This window comes from Peromyscus maniculatus, chromosome 3, assembly GCF_049852395.1.
Source record: "Peromyscus maniculatus bairdii isolate BWxNUB_F1_BW_parent chromosome 3, HU_Pman_BW_mat_3.1, whole genome shotgun sequence".
NCBI lineage: Eukaryota > Metazoa > Chordata > Mammalia > Rodentia > Cricetidae > Peromyscus > Peromyscus maniculatus.
In genome coordinates, this window is record NC_134854.1 from 6,092,568 (window position 1) to 6,110,157 (window position 17,590).

Genomic DNA, 17,590 nt, shown 5'->3' on the forward strand with positions numbered 1-17,590 from the left:
CAGAGTCCCTGAGCTCACAAGCTCAGGCCAGCTGTCTCTGTGGGTTCCTATGTCATTACCTTGACCCCTCTGGCTCCTCCCTTTCTTCAGGAGGACTCCCAGGCTCAGCCCAGTGCTTGGATCTCCGCATCTTCTTCCATCAGTTACTGGATAAAGACTCTTTGATGACAATTAGGGTATTCACCAATCTGATGTAGATTGCCAGTAGATGGTCAGTAGATGTAGATTGATAGTAGATGGCCATCTAGTTCAGGTACCATCTTTTTTTTTAAAACCATATTTTTTTATTGATTCTTTAGAAATTTTACATCATGCACCCCAATACCATCCATCTCCCACTCTCCCCATATCAGCCGCTCACCCCTGCAGAGTCCTTCCAAAGGAAAACCAAAAAAGAAAAAATAAAAGTAAGATAAAGATAATAACAAAAATAACAATAAAAATACAAAGAAGAATACCTATTTCAATTAAAAACCAACCAAAACACCACCACCACCACCACCAACAACAACAACAACAACAAACCCCAAACAAGCAAACAAACAAAACAACAACAAAAAGAAAAAAGAGAAAACAAAAGAATTCAGGTTAAGGCTCTGTGAAGGCATCCCATAGAATATTTTTTCCCTGGAGTCTCACTGCCTCCTAATATCTTTTTGTTTGCTTGTTTGTTTGTTTTTAAATCAAAGGTAAGAACATCAGTTAAGCAGAAAACTACCTAACACTTGATATCTTTGTAACACACTAGTAAACGTATTTTTCATGTTGAAATATTTCTTAAGTATTAGAGAGGGACTGACGTGGAGTAGCCAAGCTCACCAGAGTTGTTCTAGCTGGCCTTTCAAGGCTGAAATTTTTCAGTTCACCCCTAGAAATAACACTTCGAGATGAGATCTGAGTCCTGAAGCTGCCCGTGTCTGCATCTGTATTAAAGACTCTGGAAGAAGAGGTTCCTGGTGAGCTGGGAGCCCCTTGGCAAATGCTACTTTATCTTTTGAACCACTTACTGTTTCTAAGCTGTGTTACTTAGAGATTATGCAGTTGTATTTTTTGTTTGAATGCAAGAAATTTGAAGGAAGCAAGTTAAAACCACAAGCAGCGATTTCTATTTTTAAGTCGTGAGGACTATTTTGCAGAAATAGTAGGAAACTGTAATTTTCCACATTTTTGATTGCTCTTTTCTTTTTGACAAACTTTGAACAAAGACTCTAAAAATGTCAAGTCTTGAAAGCCAATAGTCCTGCACCAATGTGCTCCTTCCCTTCCTCCCCTCCTATCCTAGTTCAGCCATCCTTTGTGTAAATCTCATGACCTTGCTTTTTCTGTAAGTAAAACAGCCAGAAATTCTTTCATAGGGTACATCAGATCATGCCATCCATTCACGGTTTCATCACACTAAGAATAAAATGCCAAGTCCTTTCCCCAGCCTGCTGTACCTCAAAACATTGACTGGTATCTGCTCTATGGATCCAGCCACATCTGTGCTTTGGTTACCTTCAGCTTGATTAACTCACTCATCCACAGAGTGGCTTTGCGTTTGGTGCTTCCTGGTCTGAGATTTCTTTTTTTTTCTTTTTCTTTTTTTTTTGTTCTTTCTGGAATCCTAACAGCACTGCTTCCTCCTCCTCTTAAAGACCACCTTTATTAAGAAGTCCTTTCCCATCCATGAGCACAGCAACTACTGTTAGTTCACTCCGCATCGTTTTCACTTATTTTGTGTAGCAAGTATTTATCAAGCACTAACTATGTGATAAAGAACGCATTTCGGTGTCTGCTCTTCATAGAGCTTTGATTGCAAGGAAGGAATAATCTAAGGAACCACCACCATCCAGTGCTACCACCCAATCCCATACTGCACCAGAAATAGACTTGTGAGCTCAGTGGTGTTCTGTTCCTGCTGGAATCAGTGGTAAGAACTTCTAGAAAGCCCACTCTTTCTCAGATTTTTAATATTTGCTTCTGTAAGGTTACCTCTACCAAGGGGAGCGGTAAGGGAAACACACAGAACAACGCTGCAAAGATCTAATCCATGAAATTTATCAGTCACTTTCCTAAGTCACACGACTTACCTTTTGTACTTGTTTCCTTGTGTGTGAAATGGGACCAGCCTGTTTCTGAAGGCTTTTGACTAAATTATCAAGTTGAAAAATAGAACACTATCCGAAAGTTGCTCTGTTTTTTAAGAAGACAGTATTTTCCAGTCCCATGTCAGGTACCTGAGCTCTCAAGTAACACATCTAATGGAATGTGTTTCTATATTTTGTAAATAAAGTGCACGCTTTCATCCGTCCTCCCACAGAAGAGCTACTCCTTCCTATTCCTCTACTTTGGGGAGATACATCTTTCTCACTCAGTCTGTACATCCAGGTGGTCCAATGTCTTTTGCTGTATTGTTCCCCACTTGTTTGCAAGGCTGCCTCCTAAATTCATGTCTTTGCATCAAACCCCTGTTTGTTGCCTTCTCAGCTTGTCAACTCATCCCTCAGCCCTCCCCTTTCAAACTGATTAGTGTCCTGATATTATTTGACCCACTTATGCCTTTCTCTTATTCAGAAGCCCTGAGAGATACCACCTTACTGCCTTCATGGTATATTTAAAATCCATTAGTGGGTCATCTGGTGTCCCCCACAATCTGGCGTCAGTCTGCCTTTCAATTTTGTCTCTCATTTTTCTTTCTTCTGGGTATGTATGTTGTGTTCCTTGGCGCTTTGTTGTACAACCCACCTGCCTCTGTATATTTGTTTACGTCGTTTTTTATCTGCCCAAACTTCTCTATTCTCTTTGTCGAAGGTCTGCTTCCTGTTCAGGATCCTGCATAGTCTCTATTTCTCAGAAATACCTACTCATCGTTTGCATTTCTGTTTTCAATGTTGCATTCAATTTTCTTGCCTATTTGCTTTTGCATGCCTCCCAAGACCTCTTCCCACAGGAGAAACTGACAGTTCATTCTAAATTAGCATGAGTAGTAGAGATTTTGTTCTAGACTGTCATTTTTTTACAAGTGTAAATGAACCCCTCACCTCGTTACCCAAAAGAAAGTGAAAATACACACCAGGGGAAGCGTTGAAACTGCAGACCTCACCTCATTCATTCTGAGAAGAACTGGGTGTAATTTCTCAGAGAACTTGATTCAGCTTTATTAAATTACATCACATAAGTTCTTATTTAGCTCAATGAAACTATTGACATTTATAAAAGATTTACCCTAACAGCTGCCTAATGACAAAACAAAGCCCCAATTAGGCGAGTCCTGATGGCTACCCATAGCTGGCCCCAGGCTTGCTTGGGGAGACTTTTACCATATGCTCCCTGAAGAGGGATCCTGTGTACTCTTGTCGTAGATAAACACAAGCCTGAGTAACATTTGCCTCTGATGGATTCATGCTAACTGCTCTCTCCGTATTTCTGCAGTACTTCGGGACATTACTTGTCATCTTCTGTGTGGAACTGGCTTGTGGCGTGTGGACATACGAGCAGGAGGTTATGGTGAGTTCCCAGAGGGACAGTGCGGGACACTGGAGAGGGACTGTGCTACATGGTTCTTGCTTTGCGTGATCACATTACACGCTAAGGGTGAACATTCCTGACACTTCTGAAAACTCGTATATTTTCCCCCCAATGACTAAGTGATAATTTAAAATCTTTATCTTGGGGTACTGTGATACATCGTTAATTCCATAGATTTCTTGAACATGGACATCATGGATTAGAACTAGTCTAAGACATTTACACCAAATTCTGAGTTAATAATGAGGGAGATTAGCATGTGCTTGTTGGAGAGTGCTAGACCTCCTCCTTTACGCCCATCCTTGCTGACCACAGCAGAAAGCAGGGAGGAGGCCAGTATCTCCTGATTGCAACAAGCTGAACCATATTGCCCTTTAAGAAGCGCATTTGAAGAATTGCTGTGTGCTTGCCGTGGTGGAAACACTCGCACAGCTTGAGATTTGGCTGCTTGAAAACAGCAGTTCAGCATTTTCCCTCTTATTTCAGCCATTGAAACCACTAGAAAAAAACCTTGATAGCTTTCTTAGAATAACGGAGGAGTTTTTCAGCCCTTTCCACCAGTTGCTTTGCCCCTACCCTCTTCTCCCCAACAGCCTCCCACCCCAACCCTGGCTATTGCTTAGCTTGTCCACTTCAGTGGTGAAATCAGTACAGCTGTTCCCCGTGAGCAATGGAGTTCCTTTGCATGTCTGTGATGCTGGCTGGTCTCATGCCTCACAGAGGAATTCTGCTTCTGCAAAATGGTGCCTTTCAACGTGTTGCCCTTGAGCCTTCCGGGCAGGCTCGAAAGGTGATTTTTAATCAGGTGTGTTCCGTTGTTCTAGTCCAGATGTGCTCAGCTGGAACAGAGGGAAAGGATGGGGCCTGGGCATCTGACGAGTTTCTGGTGAATTTTAAACATTTAAAATTTCAAGACCTCTTAAGAGAGGGTGACTGTTTTGTATTTGTTCCAGAGATGAGCAGCGCATTAGGCATTTGTTTAATACAATTGATGTCATTTCCATTGTCGGTACAGTTATTAAAGATTCTGTGGCCAATCTGTAGTGTTCTGAGGTTGTGGATATTCAGCGGCTCCTGCAGATTAATGGTCGAAGTTGACCTGTGCAGGTCGCTGTACTGGCGTTCAGAGCTCTCTGAAGACACTCATACTCCCACGAATGAGGACGCCTGGGAAGAGGAATCTGTGCAAAGTTGAAGGGTCAGGGTCAGTCTTAACTAGCTCGATGTAAAATTGAGAATGTATAGGAAAAAATAATTCCCCTAAAATGGGAGTTCACTTGCTTTCTTTTAGTCACATTTTCACGTTATCTCTAGAAACTTTCTATGTTAGAAAAATGAAAAGGCAGTAGGCCCCCAGAGTTTTGTTTTAGCTATAAGGAGATTTACCCTGTTTTCAGTTTTCAAAAATAACCTACACTCCTGACAAGCAAACAACGGAAGAATAAATCTTATAAATAATTCTTAATTCTTTTAACCCCAGCTTTTGGTTGTATTCTATTTAGTAATTAAAATATTTTTTGAAATGAGTATCTTTCTACGGATTCATTTATTTATTTGATTTAGAGGCAGGATCTTCATTGCCCAAGCTGGCCTAGAACTCATTATGCAATGCAGGCTGTCCTCATATTCATGGCAATCCTCCTGCCTCAGCCATCTGAGTGCTACAGTTACTGTCATGAGGCAGCACACCCCCTTCTTTCTATGGATTTTCCAGATGGGTTGTGAAGTACATGTATGCATCCTACTGATATGTGATGAATCTCCAAAGCTGTGGGAGGCTTAGAACGAGTTAATTCAGCCTGTTTGAGAGGGCTGCACCCATGCTAAGAAGCATAAGAAAACAAAGGAATTTCCACTTACTCAGCTGCTGCTCACTATTCAGGGACTGTCCTCCATGGCTTCAACTCCTGGGGCACTAAATGAATGCACACCACCAGCCATTTCAGTCATGAGCACACGTCATTGCTTTGCCTGTGTAAATCTTCCCCATTACATCACCAAGGAGAGAGGAAGGAAGGGCTGTTTAAAAGTGGAATGTGCCAAGCAGCCTTGCAGAAAAAGAGAAGTTGGCTTTGCAATTTTTATGGCTTCTGTACTAATAACAATGTAAAAGAAAAGTGTCATTAAAGTTTATTATCTGCCAGATTTCGCAGAATCCAACCTTTACATAGAATGGGCTTTGTGCACTGAGCTGTTTCATGCAAGCAAGCTGTTCAGTGTGTGTTCTGCTTTATGGCCAGAGCCCAGGATTTCGTGCCAGAACCTCAATGGTCCTCTGTTCTCTTGCCACATTTGGTTTCAGATTGATGGTGGCCACAGTGAAGAAACAACCAGTGTTTATTTTGGAAAGCAAAAATCTAGAAAAAAGTTATTCTATTAACTAAATCAAGAGAGTTGACATCTGTCTACTCCTCCATTAATTTTATTGTTTCTACATACTCAGCTCCTATCAATACTCCAGTTAAAATCTGCCAATAATATTAACTGTTTCAGATGATGTATTTCTTGAAAATTTATTTTACTTCCATTCACTTTATGTCCTAACGGATATGAGATAATGATCATTATAGTGGGCAGCTTGAACTTTGTCTAGTTTTCTAAACTTTATTAAACCATAAGAAGAGAATGTATACCCAACCAACTTGCTATTTTTTGTATTACATGTTTCCAAGTGATTATTAAAATATTAGAAAATAAATAAAATTGAAGAATTTCTGTGCCTACGGAATTTTAACCTTACTCCTACTAATATTACTTTTTTTTTTTTTTTTCCTGAGGTAGCTCTGGCTGTCCTTGTACTTGCTTTGTAGACCAGACTGGCCTTGAACTTTCAGAGATCCACCTGTCTCTGCCTCCCAGCTGTTATTACTATTTTTAAGTTTAATTTTTAATTAAAATGTATGCATATATGTACAGTGTATGTGTGTGTGTGTGTGTGTGTGTGTGTGTTCACAGTGTCTGCAGGTGAACATACACACGTTCAGATGCTGAGGCCAGAGGAGAACTGGTGTCGTCCTCCACTGATCTCTGCCTTATTCCTTTGAGACAGTATCTCTCACTGAATCTGGAGCTTGGCATTTTCTGCTAGGTTGGTACCCGTAAGCTCCAGTGGTCCTCTGCTCTCTGCCCTTCCTACTTCCGGAAGTGCTGGGATTACAGGCGCATGTGGCCATATCCAGACTTTTCTGTAGGATGGAGATCTGAGGTCAGGTCTTAAGGCTGTGCAGCATGCCCTCTTACACACGGAGCCCTCTCTCAGCTTGGTATTACTGTTTTTAATAAGATTTCAAAATTACCCTGGTCTTAGGTTTTAGAGCAATACCTTTTAACCCCAGGGTCAGGACTTCAGGGGTCAAATGACCCTTTCACAGAGGTAGTCTAAGACCATTGGAAAACACAGATATCATTCATCAAAGTAACAAAATTACAGCTATGAAGTAGCAATGAACGTAATTTTATGGTTAGGGGTCATCGCAACATGAAAAACTGTATTAAAGGGTCACAGCATTAGGAAGGTTGAGAAGCCATGTTTTCAAGGCTTATATATGCACCTCTCTGTTCTATATCCTAGTTCTAGATCCCCATGTCAGTTTCTTGAATGCCAGCCTTGTTGGTGTGAGCTTAATTTAGTCTATAAACGAGTATAAATTGGAACGGTATGTATCAGCTTTAACACAGTCTGTGTACATGTGGTGTTGTGTTGTCTGGATGCTGACAGTTGTAGATTTACATGTGTAAGAAAGCCTTTGCCTGGCTAGTTGGGCTTATGTGTTGATGTTCTGCTTTTTATCTCTAGGTGCCAGTACAGTGGTCAGATATGGTTACTTTGAAAGCCAGAATGACAAATTATGGCTTGCCCAGGTATAGATGGCTTACACATGCTTGGAACTTTTTTCAGAGAGAGGTAAGTGCTGCTGTTCCTGGGGGGTGGGACACAGAGAAGAGGTGGCAAGTTGTCAAGGCAGGTCTTCAAGCTTTGATCATTTTCTGCAGGGAAACTGAGCCTCGGCCTCAGTCATCACTGGTGCCACTTTTTTTCCCTGCATGCCTCCTCAGGTCACTCCCTGATTGTCTTTTCTTCTCATTTACACCTTTTCACCTCCGTTCCTTCTGGTCCACTTGTGTTTGTTAAGAAGTTGTATTGCTCAACTACTCTGAAGTTTCTTTTTCATGAGTTATTTAATAAATGGCAAAAGTTTTACTCAGAAATTTCCCTTTCATGATACTTTTACTGCTTTTAGAGTTACCCATGCTGTGAACATTATTTCAACATTTTAAATGGTTACTTCCATCTGTGAACTTCGTTAGTGTGAACATCATTACCAGCCTGTTTTTTTTTTTTTTCTTGTCAGATGCCCTTGGTTCGAATCCTAGCTTTACTAGTTATCATTTCACTTAACTCCTTGGGCCTCAGTTTCCACACCCATGACACGGGAACAATACAGGAACTCACCTCTTGGAGTGCTGAGAAGAGTGAGGAGGAGTGAATGACATCATGGACCTGATCTCATTTAGCTTATGCTTATTAAGAGTGATATTACAAAATGCACTTTTGTTCCCAAACTCGTTTACATTTCCTCCAAGCATCTTAAATGGGAACTGTTTTCTAGATGTTTAAAATCCAATGACTTGAGATTAAACATTGATCTTGCTTCCAACCAGCTCTCCTAAGCATTTTCCTTGCGACTGGAGTGTCATTTCTAGAAGAACAGGCATCTTAGTTTACTTTCCTTTCTCTTGCTCTGGACTAAGAAGCGTTTGAGAATGGATGTCTTGCTGGACAGCCAGCCCTGTTTATGCCTGTGGCAGAGGTTCAAGTCTAGGACAATCTCCAAACCTGGCTTTGTGTCACAATTGTTGAGATGGTAAAATTATCAGTGTCACACAGATTTCCTGTTTTTTCACTGTTTCCCGACTTTGTTTGTTTGTGGCACAATTATAGTACAAACAACACAATGAGAAGACATGCGAAGTACTGGGACGTTTACAGTAAGCTGTGTTTAGGGACTGTCCTGGGTAGAGCCCCAAAGTCTTTACTTCTCAGAACTGATGATACAAACTGCAGTAAACCAGGTTGAGAAACGGTGGACTTGTTTTCCTCCTTATGGGGCTCTGGCTCCATGCACAGTTTACACGTTAGTTTCACTTGGCACGTTGTTCTCTCTTATCCCCAATGCCCGTTTGCATACAAAGAGTGGTGAACACATTCAAATCCCTGAAAGACTTTCAAAACTCTTTGCCCTGGTCTGATAGGACTGCCATCGTTAAGTGTCACAGACAGGGTCACTTAAGACAAGTGTTTGTTCACTACTCTAGCGGGTAAAAGTTCAAGACTGGCAATATTGATGTCTTTTGAAGCCTCTCCCCTTGGATGATAGATGGCCTTTCCTCCGTGTCTTCTCATTGTCTTGACTTTATCTGTGCCTGTGTTTGATTTTCCTCTTCCTGTGAGGATGTTATTCATACCTAATTATGGCCCGTGGTGATGGCCTTATGTGAAATTAGTTACTCCGCTAATGGCGCTTTCGCCATAAACAGTCACATTCTGTGGCTCGAGGGCTAGAATTTGAACATGTAAATTTAGATCAAGAGAGACAACTCAGCCTAGGATGCTTTTCTTCCACAATAAATCATAGGCCAGAAAATCCCCTGGTCGCGCTTGAGCCCTAGAAGTCCCTCATTCACTGTTATCCTGTGGATCTTGTATAATTCTTAGTGGCACTTACTAATATCCCCTTTAAAACCCCCATTTTAAAAATGTATCGATTTTAACACAGTCGTGCTTGTATAAGCTTTGGAGTCACAGTTGCTGCCGTACACTGACCTATGATTTTGGAATGTGACTTCACCCAGCAAGGACTTCAGTTTCTTTACATGTAAAATAATGATTCTATGGTACTTTGCACAGCTTGACATCATATCAGCTTGGAGTGGAGCACTCTTGGCAGGTAGTGGGAGAGCACAGACTAGCACTGGGGCAATACTGAGTTCCTCTTGAGGAGGTCAGGAAGCCTCCGTACAGAACCACTGTCCTCTGTTGGACAGGCCAGACAATTGCAGAGAGGAGGGCGGATGTCAGTGGCTCCTCAACAATGTTGGCACAGAACACGGCACGTCTGTTATTTGGAAAAGCCATTGCTGTGGAAATCTTCACTTCCTGACAAAGCCAGATAAATGGGCCACTCCACTGTCACTGGAGGTAGAGTCACAGTGTCACTGATGTCAGCTCGAAAAGGCCTCCTGTCCCTAGGGAATTTGTGAGGGGAAAGACTTTCTCTGGGTGAAAGGCTTTGAATACACTGACCACAAAATGCGATAGTTTGCATTTGGAGTGGGGAGTTTTTGAATTATGTGCTTTATTTTTGGGATTCCCAATGCTTTGTGCCAGTGTGTGTGAGACATCAGATTAGTCCATCTGTGATGTTTATGTTACACCTGCAGTGCTTAGGATGTGTCTTAGTTTGTGGTACACCCATGGTTTTAAAACAATACAGAAAATATTTTTAAAGTTTCTGAAAACTCTTAATATTAATGGCTCCCAGTGATTATCATTCAAAGTGCTTTTCAGATGCCTTTTTTTTTCTTTTTAAACCATAAGCTCTTTAAATCATAAGCTGTTTAGGCATATGAGTGAAAACATACCAAGTACGTTGAACATTTTCCTCGCTTGCTGTTGCATGAGGAATTCAGAATTCTTCCAAGTTTCAGTTAATCTTTGAAATGGCACTGGATTGTGATATTTTATGATTCAGTGTTAATCGTGAGCGCAGATTGGTCTCCTGGGCTATGTTATTTGCATAGCCATCACTCTTGGCAGGGTTCTTCGAAGTGACTGCCCACATTCCTTCCTTCTGATTGCATAGAGGAGAACTTCTCTTTTATCCCAGGGCAAAGCTCTCCTCATCACATTTATTTTTTCTGAATGCAGTCTGCACCTGCCTTCAAGCAGTGTTTCTAAGCCTTCATCAAAGTTTTTAATAGTCTATGGTGGACTGCAACAAAAAGCAGTCTTCTTAAACATGGTTTAGAGAAAGGCAAGCTCACCTTTCTTAAGTCCAACTACATTCAAGCTAGGCACACCACCTTTTTTCCCCGAGTTTATAATGATACAACAGGATAGTATATCAAGCACTCCATCCTATTGGGTGATAATAAGTTGGACAAATTATTTACAAAATTTTTGCCCTGGCTAAGGAATCTGAGAGTTTGTATTGGGGGCTTTGGTCATCAAATCTTTCCATAGACTTTGTGGAAACTTTTATCACAATAGTTGAATTTGTTGAGAAGTAATGCCAGTGAATGAATAAGAAATAAAAACAATTAGCTGCTTTCTATTGACTAGGAGTTAATGATAACGAAAGTTCAGCTACTGAATTTGTAAGTATGTGTGTGAAGTCTATCATCCTTGTGATCATCCGCAGAAGATCCTCAAGCTGGAGAGTGAGACACAGATATGCTTTTAGGTGGGGTGGGTATTGTTGTTCAGAACCGTTCCAGTATGGGATGGTTACTTTGATAATCCTTGATGATGTTTCTGTCGTCAAGATAGAATGCTTTACATAGCATTAGCTGATAAATGAGTTTAACTCTGAGTACACACACTTAAGAAATCTACTCTCTCATCTCTTTTGAGTTAAACAAAGGCTATTTTGTGTAGTTCCTAAGTGTGGCTGGTAACTCTTTTTCAGTTTAAGTGTTGTGGAGTGGTGTACTTCACTGACTGGCTGGAAATGACAGAGATGGACTGGCCTCCAGATTCCTGCTGTGTTAGGGAATTCCCGGGATGCTCCAAGCAGGCCCACCAGGAAGATCTCAGTGACCTTTACCAAGAGGTAAGACTATGTACGGTCATCATATCATGGACAAACCTTCTCAAAAGAACCTTTAATGCTATTCCGATTAAATTTTCATTTTCTGGGTAAATCTTTAGATCTGAAACTTTTCTCTGATATATACAGCAACAAGGAAACAATGTGAAAAAAATCACTAACCATATTTTAACAAAGGAGAGTGGGAAAGACCTAGTTATGTTATTAATTGAATTTTATTTTATTATTTTAAAAAATGACTCTTCCTGTTGATTAGATTTTACACTCTAACGCCTAGAGCCAATTTCTGTTGTGATCTAGGGCTCCTTTGAATGTAAACATGTGTAGATTATGTAGCTGACTGGATCTGTGGGAAGCCTGGGCTTTGCAGTTCCTGGGCGGACTCTATTTTAGGGCCCTTATGTCAGGGGAAAGAAAACTCTCCTGAGAAAAACCCTGTGTGCTGCTCTTTGGTTCCCCCTGCTGGTGATAACTGGTAACCTCAGTTTTGGTTTGCAGAAGCAGTTTTACATTAAATTAAATTAATCATTTGGTGCCAAAAAATTTACAGATTGTGTGTACTTCCAGGATTTATCCCAATCATCAGTTGCCCTTTCTTAGAAGTTTTTATGTCCCTTCATATTTAGTGGTTTCACAATTAGTAACGGAATATCATTCTCAAATTAAAATATAAAGTTTTACTGTAAGCTGGGCTACAGAGATGGTTCCGTGGTTAAGAACACTTACTGCTCTTCCAGAGAACCCGGTTTCAGTTCCCAGCACCCACCTGGTGGCTCACAACCATCTGCTACTCCTTCTGACCCCCACAGGCTCCTACACACACGCATATGTTTAAATGCAGGCCTACACATATACACATGAGATTAAACAAATGAAAACAATTTAAAGTTTTACAGTAGTCACTGGCTATGTGTGGTTATTTTCACTAAATTAAATCGAGTAATTAAATTAAGATTTTATTCCCTCGGTTGCCCTAAGTACAGTCCTATCTGTGGATGTATTGGTCGTTCCATCTTGGGACACTGCTGAACACTTTGGACTTACTTTGGGCTTAACATAAATACTTAGACTTTTTTTTTTTTTTCAGAGACAGGGTTTCTCTGTGTAGCTTTGTGCCTTTCCTGGAACTCGCTTTGTAGACCAGTCTGGCCTCAAACTCACAGAGATACACCTGCCCCTGCCTCTCGAGTGCTGGGATTAAAGGCGTGCGCCACCACTGCCCAGCAAATACTTAGACTTTTTATACTACAATCAGAATATGTATTTATGTATCATGTGTATCTATGATATGGCTGTAACACTAAAAGATCCGTGTGTGTGTGTGTGTGTGTGTGTGTGTGTGTGTGTGTGTGTGTTATGTATATCTATGCAGGTGCACTCACTCACATATGTGCATGCGGAAGCCAGAGGTTGATTTCACTTCTCTTCCTCCATTGCTCCACCTTCTTTTTGAAGTAGGGTCTCTCACCAAACCTGGAGCTTGCTGACTTGGCGAGGCTGATTAGCAAGCAAACCTCCGGCACCTGCCTGTCTCTGCTAGCCCAGTGCTGGAGCTGCAGAGATGGTGCTGCTGTGTCCAGCATTTATGTAGGTGCTGGGGATTTGAACTCAGGTTCTAAGGTTTGCATAACAAATAAATACTTTACCCACTGAGCGCCCCTCCTCCCAGCCTCAGGACTTTCAAGATATATGCCTTGTATGCACTTTAGGAGAATATACTTTTTTTTTGCCACACAACATTGTATATTCACTTTATTTTAAGGCTGCCTACCAAAGTCAGTTGTGGAGATACATATTTTGTATTGCGCACTAATTGATTTGAATTAATTTCAACACAGTGCTGCAAGCTGAGCGGCCTCAACAACAGAAACAGGTTTGCAGTTCCACCAAGTAGAAATTCAAGATCACTATGCTTGCAAGGTCAGGTCAGATCCTTCCAAGGCCCGGGAGGAAGGGCATTGTGTGCCTCTCCCCAGAAGCTGGTTTTGCAGAAAAGTTGTCCTGACCTGTGTTTTCTCTTCACATGGTATTTTCCATGTGAGTTTCTGTCTCCAAATTTCCCTGGGAAGGTCACCTTGGAGTCCACTGCTCTGCAGTCTGGGTTTATCCTCACTTCATTACAGCTTCAACCACCCAGTTGTCATAAAATCACATCCTGAACTGTGAAGAGAACAGATTAAATATAAATTTCTCGAGGACATAGTCTAACCTATAACAGGAATTGTTGTAACAATTGAGTAACTCAGCTTGTTTATTTTAAAAGATAATAAAAACATGTATTGCGATTCCGATTCCTTATATTACTGATAATATGGTGTTTTGGCTTTTATTGTTTTCAACATGTTATGATTAGATGTATTCGGCTTCAACGACACAAAGGATGCATCAGATACAGTTAACTGAACAAGACATTTTGAGCCAATGTTTCTAGGTCCCTCAGTGATTGTGCTCAGGTGAAAGTCGACTGCTCTGTTGTCTAGCGAATATTGTAGAACATGATGAAATGCAACCAAGCCATGCTTTTTCTATGCTTCCGAACAAAGGACTCAGCATTTTTGAGAGTGTTATACAGACAGTACTGTGGAGGTCTAAATGCATTGTTATTTACTGCTATCCATGAAAAGAACAGGGCTTACAACATGTATGTGTATAGACATGGGAAATGAACCCTATGAGTGTTCCTAGTGTATATGTTACTCATTGGTTGGTTCTGAGAAACAGCGAATCTGTATTGAAAATGACTGGGCTCCAGCCCAGTGATGTGACTTCTGCCTTGATATTGATGGTTAGAACCATGGCAGAGATCCTAAGAGTACAGCACCATTGTGCTTCAAAGCCTAGTGTGGTTAATCTCTCCTCCATTTTACTTTATTTAGCTTAAAATTGTTCATTTTTTAATTTGCTACAATTTTCTTCTTGTAAAACTCATTCCCTCCCCACCCCCCACCCCCCCAGTGACTTAGATTATTTCTACTTCCTAATGGGATGCTTCCTTTTGGTGACTTATTTTCAGGATGTCTAATGGAAAGATTGGAGGAAGCCTGGTTGTGGTCCTTGTGCATACTGGTAACCCAGATTAATTTAAGTGTTTTCCTATTTTAATCAGAAGACTTTCAGTAGTCAGCTGGTATGAGCAGTTATAAATCAATTTTGACACAGACCTCTGGCTAGCTTGTATTAGAACAATCTGCTTCTGCGTTTTACAATTAACAACCGATGCTGATATTAGTAATGATAACAGTACACAGTTATATGCATAATTGACTTTCAAAAGTGGATCGTTTAGTAGCTTTATGGCTCAAGTACAATTAGGTCCATAATTAAGAAATAAGCATCCTGAGATCATCCAGTAGCAAAATGAGTGTTTAAGAGGAGAATGGGTGACTAAGAGCTGGGGGATTTGAGAGGATTCTTTTGAAGTTGAGAAAACTAAGGGAAAATATTTTAGACGTTTTCAAATATCTCAAAATTCAAAATTCAGAACAGGAATGAGGCACACACAGTATTGCTCCAAGGGCCAGAAGTTACAGGAAGGAAATCTTGCATCAATGGAAGGAAGACCTTGCTCATCAACCTCTGTCCAATCATGAAACAGGTTATCTTGTAAGATAGTGTCTCGTCATTGAAAATATTAAAGTCAAGGTCGGATGGCTGCGTCATTGGGTGCTGTAGAATGTGTTTTTAAATTAAGAGTGAATCTGTACTAGATAGACTTCAAGGTTCCTTTATCTCCCATATTCTGTGAGCTCGGAGATAAGTACTAGCTTTCTTCCTGTACTCTTTCTTCAGAAGTCTGAAATCAGGGAAATAAATCATTCTCAACCATCTGGTGGCCTGCCTGGTTCCCTGACCCAATAATATTTTATGACACATTTTGAAACCTGTGAAAAATGATAGGGCAGAAATATAGCAACAACTGCACATTTTTTGAAATATCCTCACCAGAGGTGCGGTTAGGTTTGGCACACAAACCCTTGAATGTCCATAATAAACGACATACACACTTGAATAAAATATGGGCTTAATAATTATACATGTGACTATCTCTGACTTTTACTTTGATTTTGTATATTCATTTACCAAAAATATTTTGTGATTGTTTTGAGTTCTGCATGTAGTGTTGAGTGTCGTGGACAAAATTCTTCCTGATAGCTTAAAAGAGTAGTAATGTAGACGTAGATGCTTAGCAACAAGAAGAAAAAGACAGTTACAGAAAGATAAAACAAAAGGTGGTAGAAACACTTTGAAGGCTTTGAACTCAGTAATAGGGTGAGGCTTTATTGGTGAGGGTGCTTCTTTGGATAGCATGAGGCTATCATGACAGGTAGAATTTCAGTTGAAACCAATTGGTGACAGGGACTTACTCAGCTGTGCAGGGTCTGTGAAGAGTATTTTTGTCTTAGGAAACTGCAAGTATCAACATTCAGGAGGCCTGGGCCAAGGACCACTGGCTTCCTGGTACCCCATTCTTGGGAAGTGTCTATGTCATGTCCTCAAATGCAGGGCGTTAGACTTGGCCTCAGCCAAGCTTTAAACTCAGAGTTGAAGTTGGTGAAATTCAGCGTGTTCCACTTCTCCTTTCTCCCCTTACAAATGTGCAATGGTTAGGCATGGCCTGGAGGACACAAACAGAGAGGAGAAAATACATGAAGGATGTTAGGAAGTTCAACACAGCAGGGACTCCAGGTCTGCTGCCCATGGATGTGGGCTGTTCTTGGAAGAACTACACGTTACAGCATCAAACAAACTCACCTTCAGGATTTTGCGTGCATTTTGCTGATGAGCAGTAGTCATAGCTTTCATGGACTCTTTGAGAGCTTTGTTTGGGAGAATAGCTGTAGTCCTTATCTCAGAGGGGAAACAAACAGACCCTGCAAGGGAACCTGAAGGCTTTAGTGCTCAATCTCAAGAAAAATGCGTAAAGCTAAACAAGCTCAGAGCAGCTCTACTTCAAATGGACGCACTCAAAATGTAAAAGCAAAGAGGGACCAAAAACCAACCGAAATATGTCTAGAGACACATTTCTTTGTTTTGTAGTTAAAACAGAGACAGTTGTTAAGATATACCAACTACTTCTCAAGAAAAGTAGTATTCTCAGTAATGTACATAATAAGGGCAGGACAGAGTGAGACCCTTTACACAGCAGGGTGCTTTGGGGCCATTTTTCCTTTCAACCCTTATACTTTCTATATTTCATGTGTTGGGTATGAATCCCAAATAATCAGTGATTTTTCTCTCAAGCAATTACGTTGCTATAAACCATGTTTGACTTTAGATCAGTTGTTCCCAACCTGTGGGTCATGACCCTTTTTAGGGGTCAAACTACCCTTTCACAGGGTCACATATTGGATATCCTGTATATCATACAGTTCATAACAGTAGCAAAACTACAGTTACAGAGTGGCAACAAAAATAATTTTATTGTTGGGGGATCACCAAAACGTGAGGAACTGTATTATAGGGTCTTGGCCTTAGGAAGGTTGATAACCACTGCTTTACCTGGTAGTTTATTTCTTCTTCCACTACCATCAATGAGTAAAGGAAGTCAGAAAGGGCAGCAAGTGTGGAAGTGAAGGCATGCCCCCCTTTTCTGTTATTTGGCCTTCAGGACACAGTGAATCTAGACAAAGACTAGTGTGTATAGATCTTCAAATACAACATGGACTGGGGACCAGGGGCAGGGGCTTGGTTAAGGAGTGGGTGAGCATCAGTGAATGGAAAGTTACTGAAAGGAAACCTTAGGAGCAAGGGGCATTCGAGCTAAGAGGAGACAACAGAATTCTTGCTGAGGGCAGACCAGTGTGACCAGACTTTCACAAGGGGATCTGGGATGAAGGATGAGACACGAAGAATGGGGAACTCCAGGTAAGTCAACAGAAGAATTCTTGCTAAAATTGGGGCATACAATGGGCATGGAGTAGTTGAAAGGAACTAAGAATAACCTAGAATTTGGTCCTCAGTACTGTCTGAAGTCTTCTTACTCTCATCAGAGTATTGTATGATATGTGGGCTGAGTGTAATGAATTCACACTGTTTATCATCACTGAGATGCTGTGTATTCTGTTCTTGATGTTTTTTTGTATTCTTCTGTACTCAAAGAATAATCATTATACATTCTCTTTTTTTTTTCTGAGCAACATCCCTGCCTTCTCTGCTGGTTGTTAATATCCCTCTCCTGTTAGCATTGTTGACCAAGTGTAATGATTAGTATTCTGTGTGTATGGAAACATTTTTCACGCATGACATCCTATTAT

At 40.8% G+C, this 17,590-nt stretch overlaps 1 protein-coding gene across 3 annotated transcripts in view; it reads left to right on the forward strand.

Moving 5' to 3' along the window:
- The window catches only part of Tspan12 (tetraspanin 12), a 94,841-nt gene that overhangs the window by 61,676 nt on the left and 15,575 nt on the right, over window positions 1–17,590 (forward strand). For all 3 annotated transcript variants that reach the window (XM_042272823.2, XM_042272824.2, XM_076566162.1), the window contains exons 6-8: window positions 3,412–3,486; window positions 7,304–7,411; window positions 11,196–11,339. In XM_042272823.2, coding sequence (XP_042128757.1) covers window positions 3,412–3,486; window positions 7,304–7,411; window positions 11,196–11,339 — 327 coding nt within the window. The remainder of the gene's footprint in view (window positions 1–3,411; window positions 3,487–7,303; window positions 7,412–11,195; window positions 11,340–17,590) is intronic.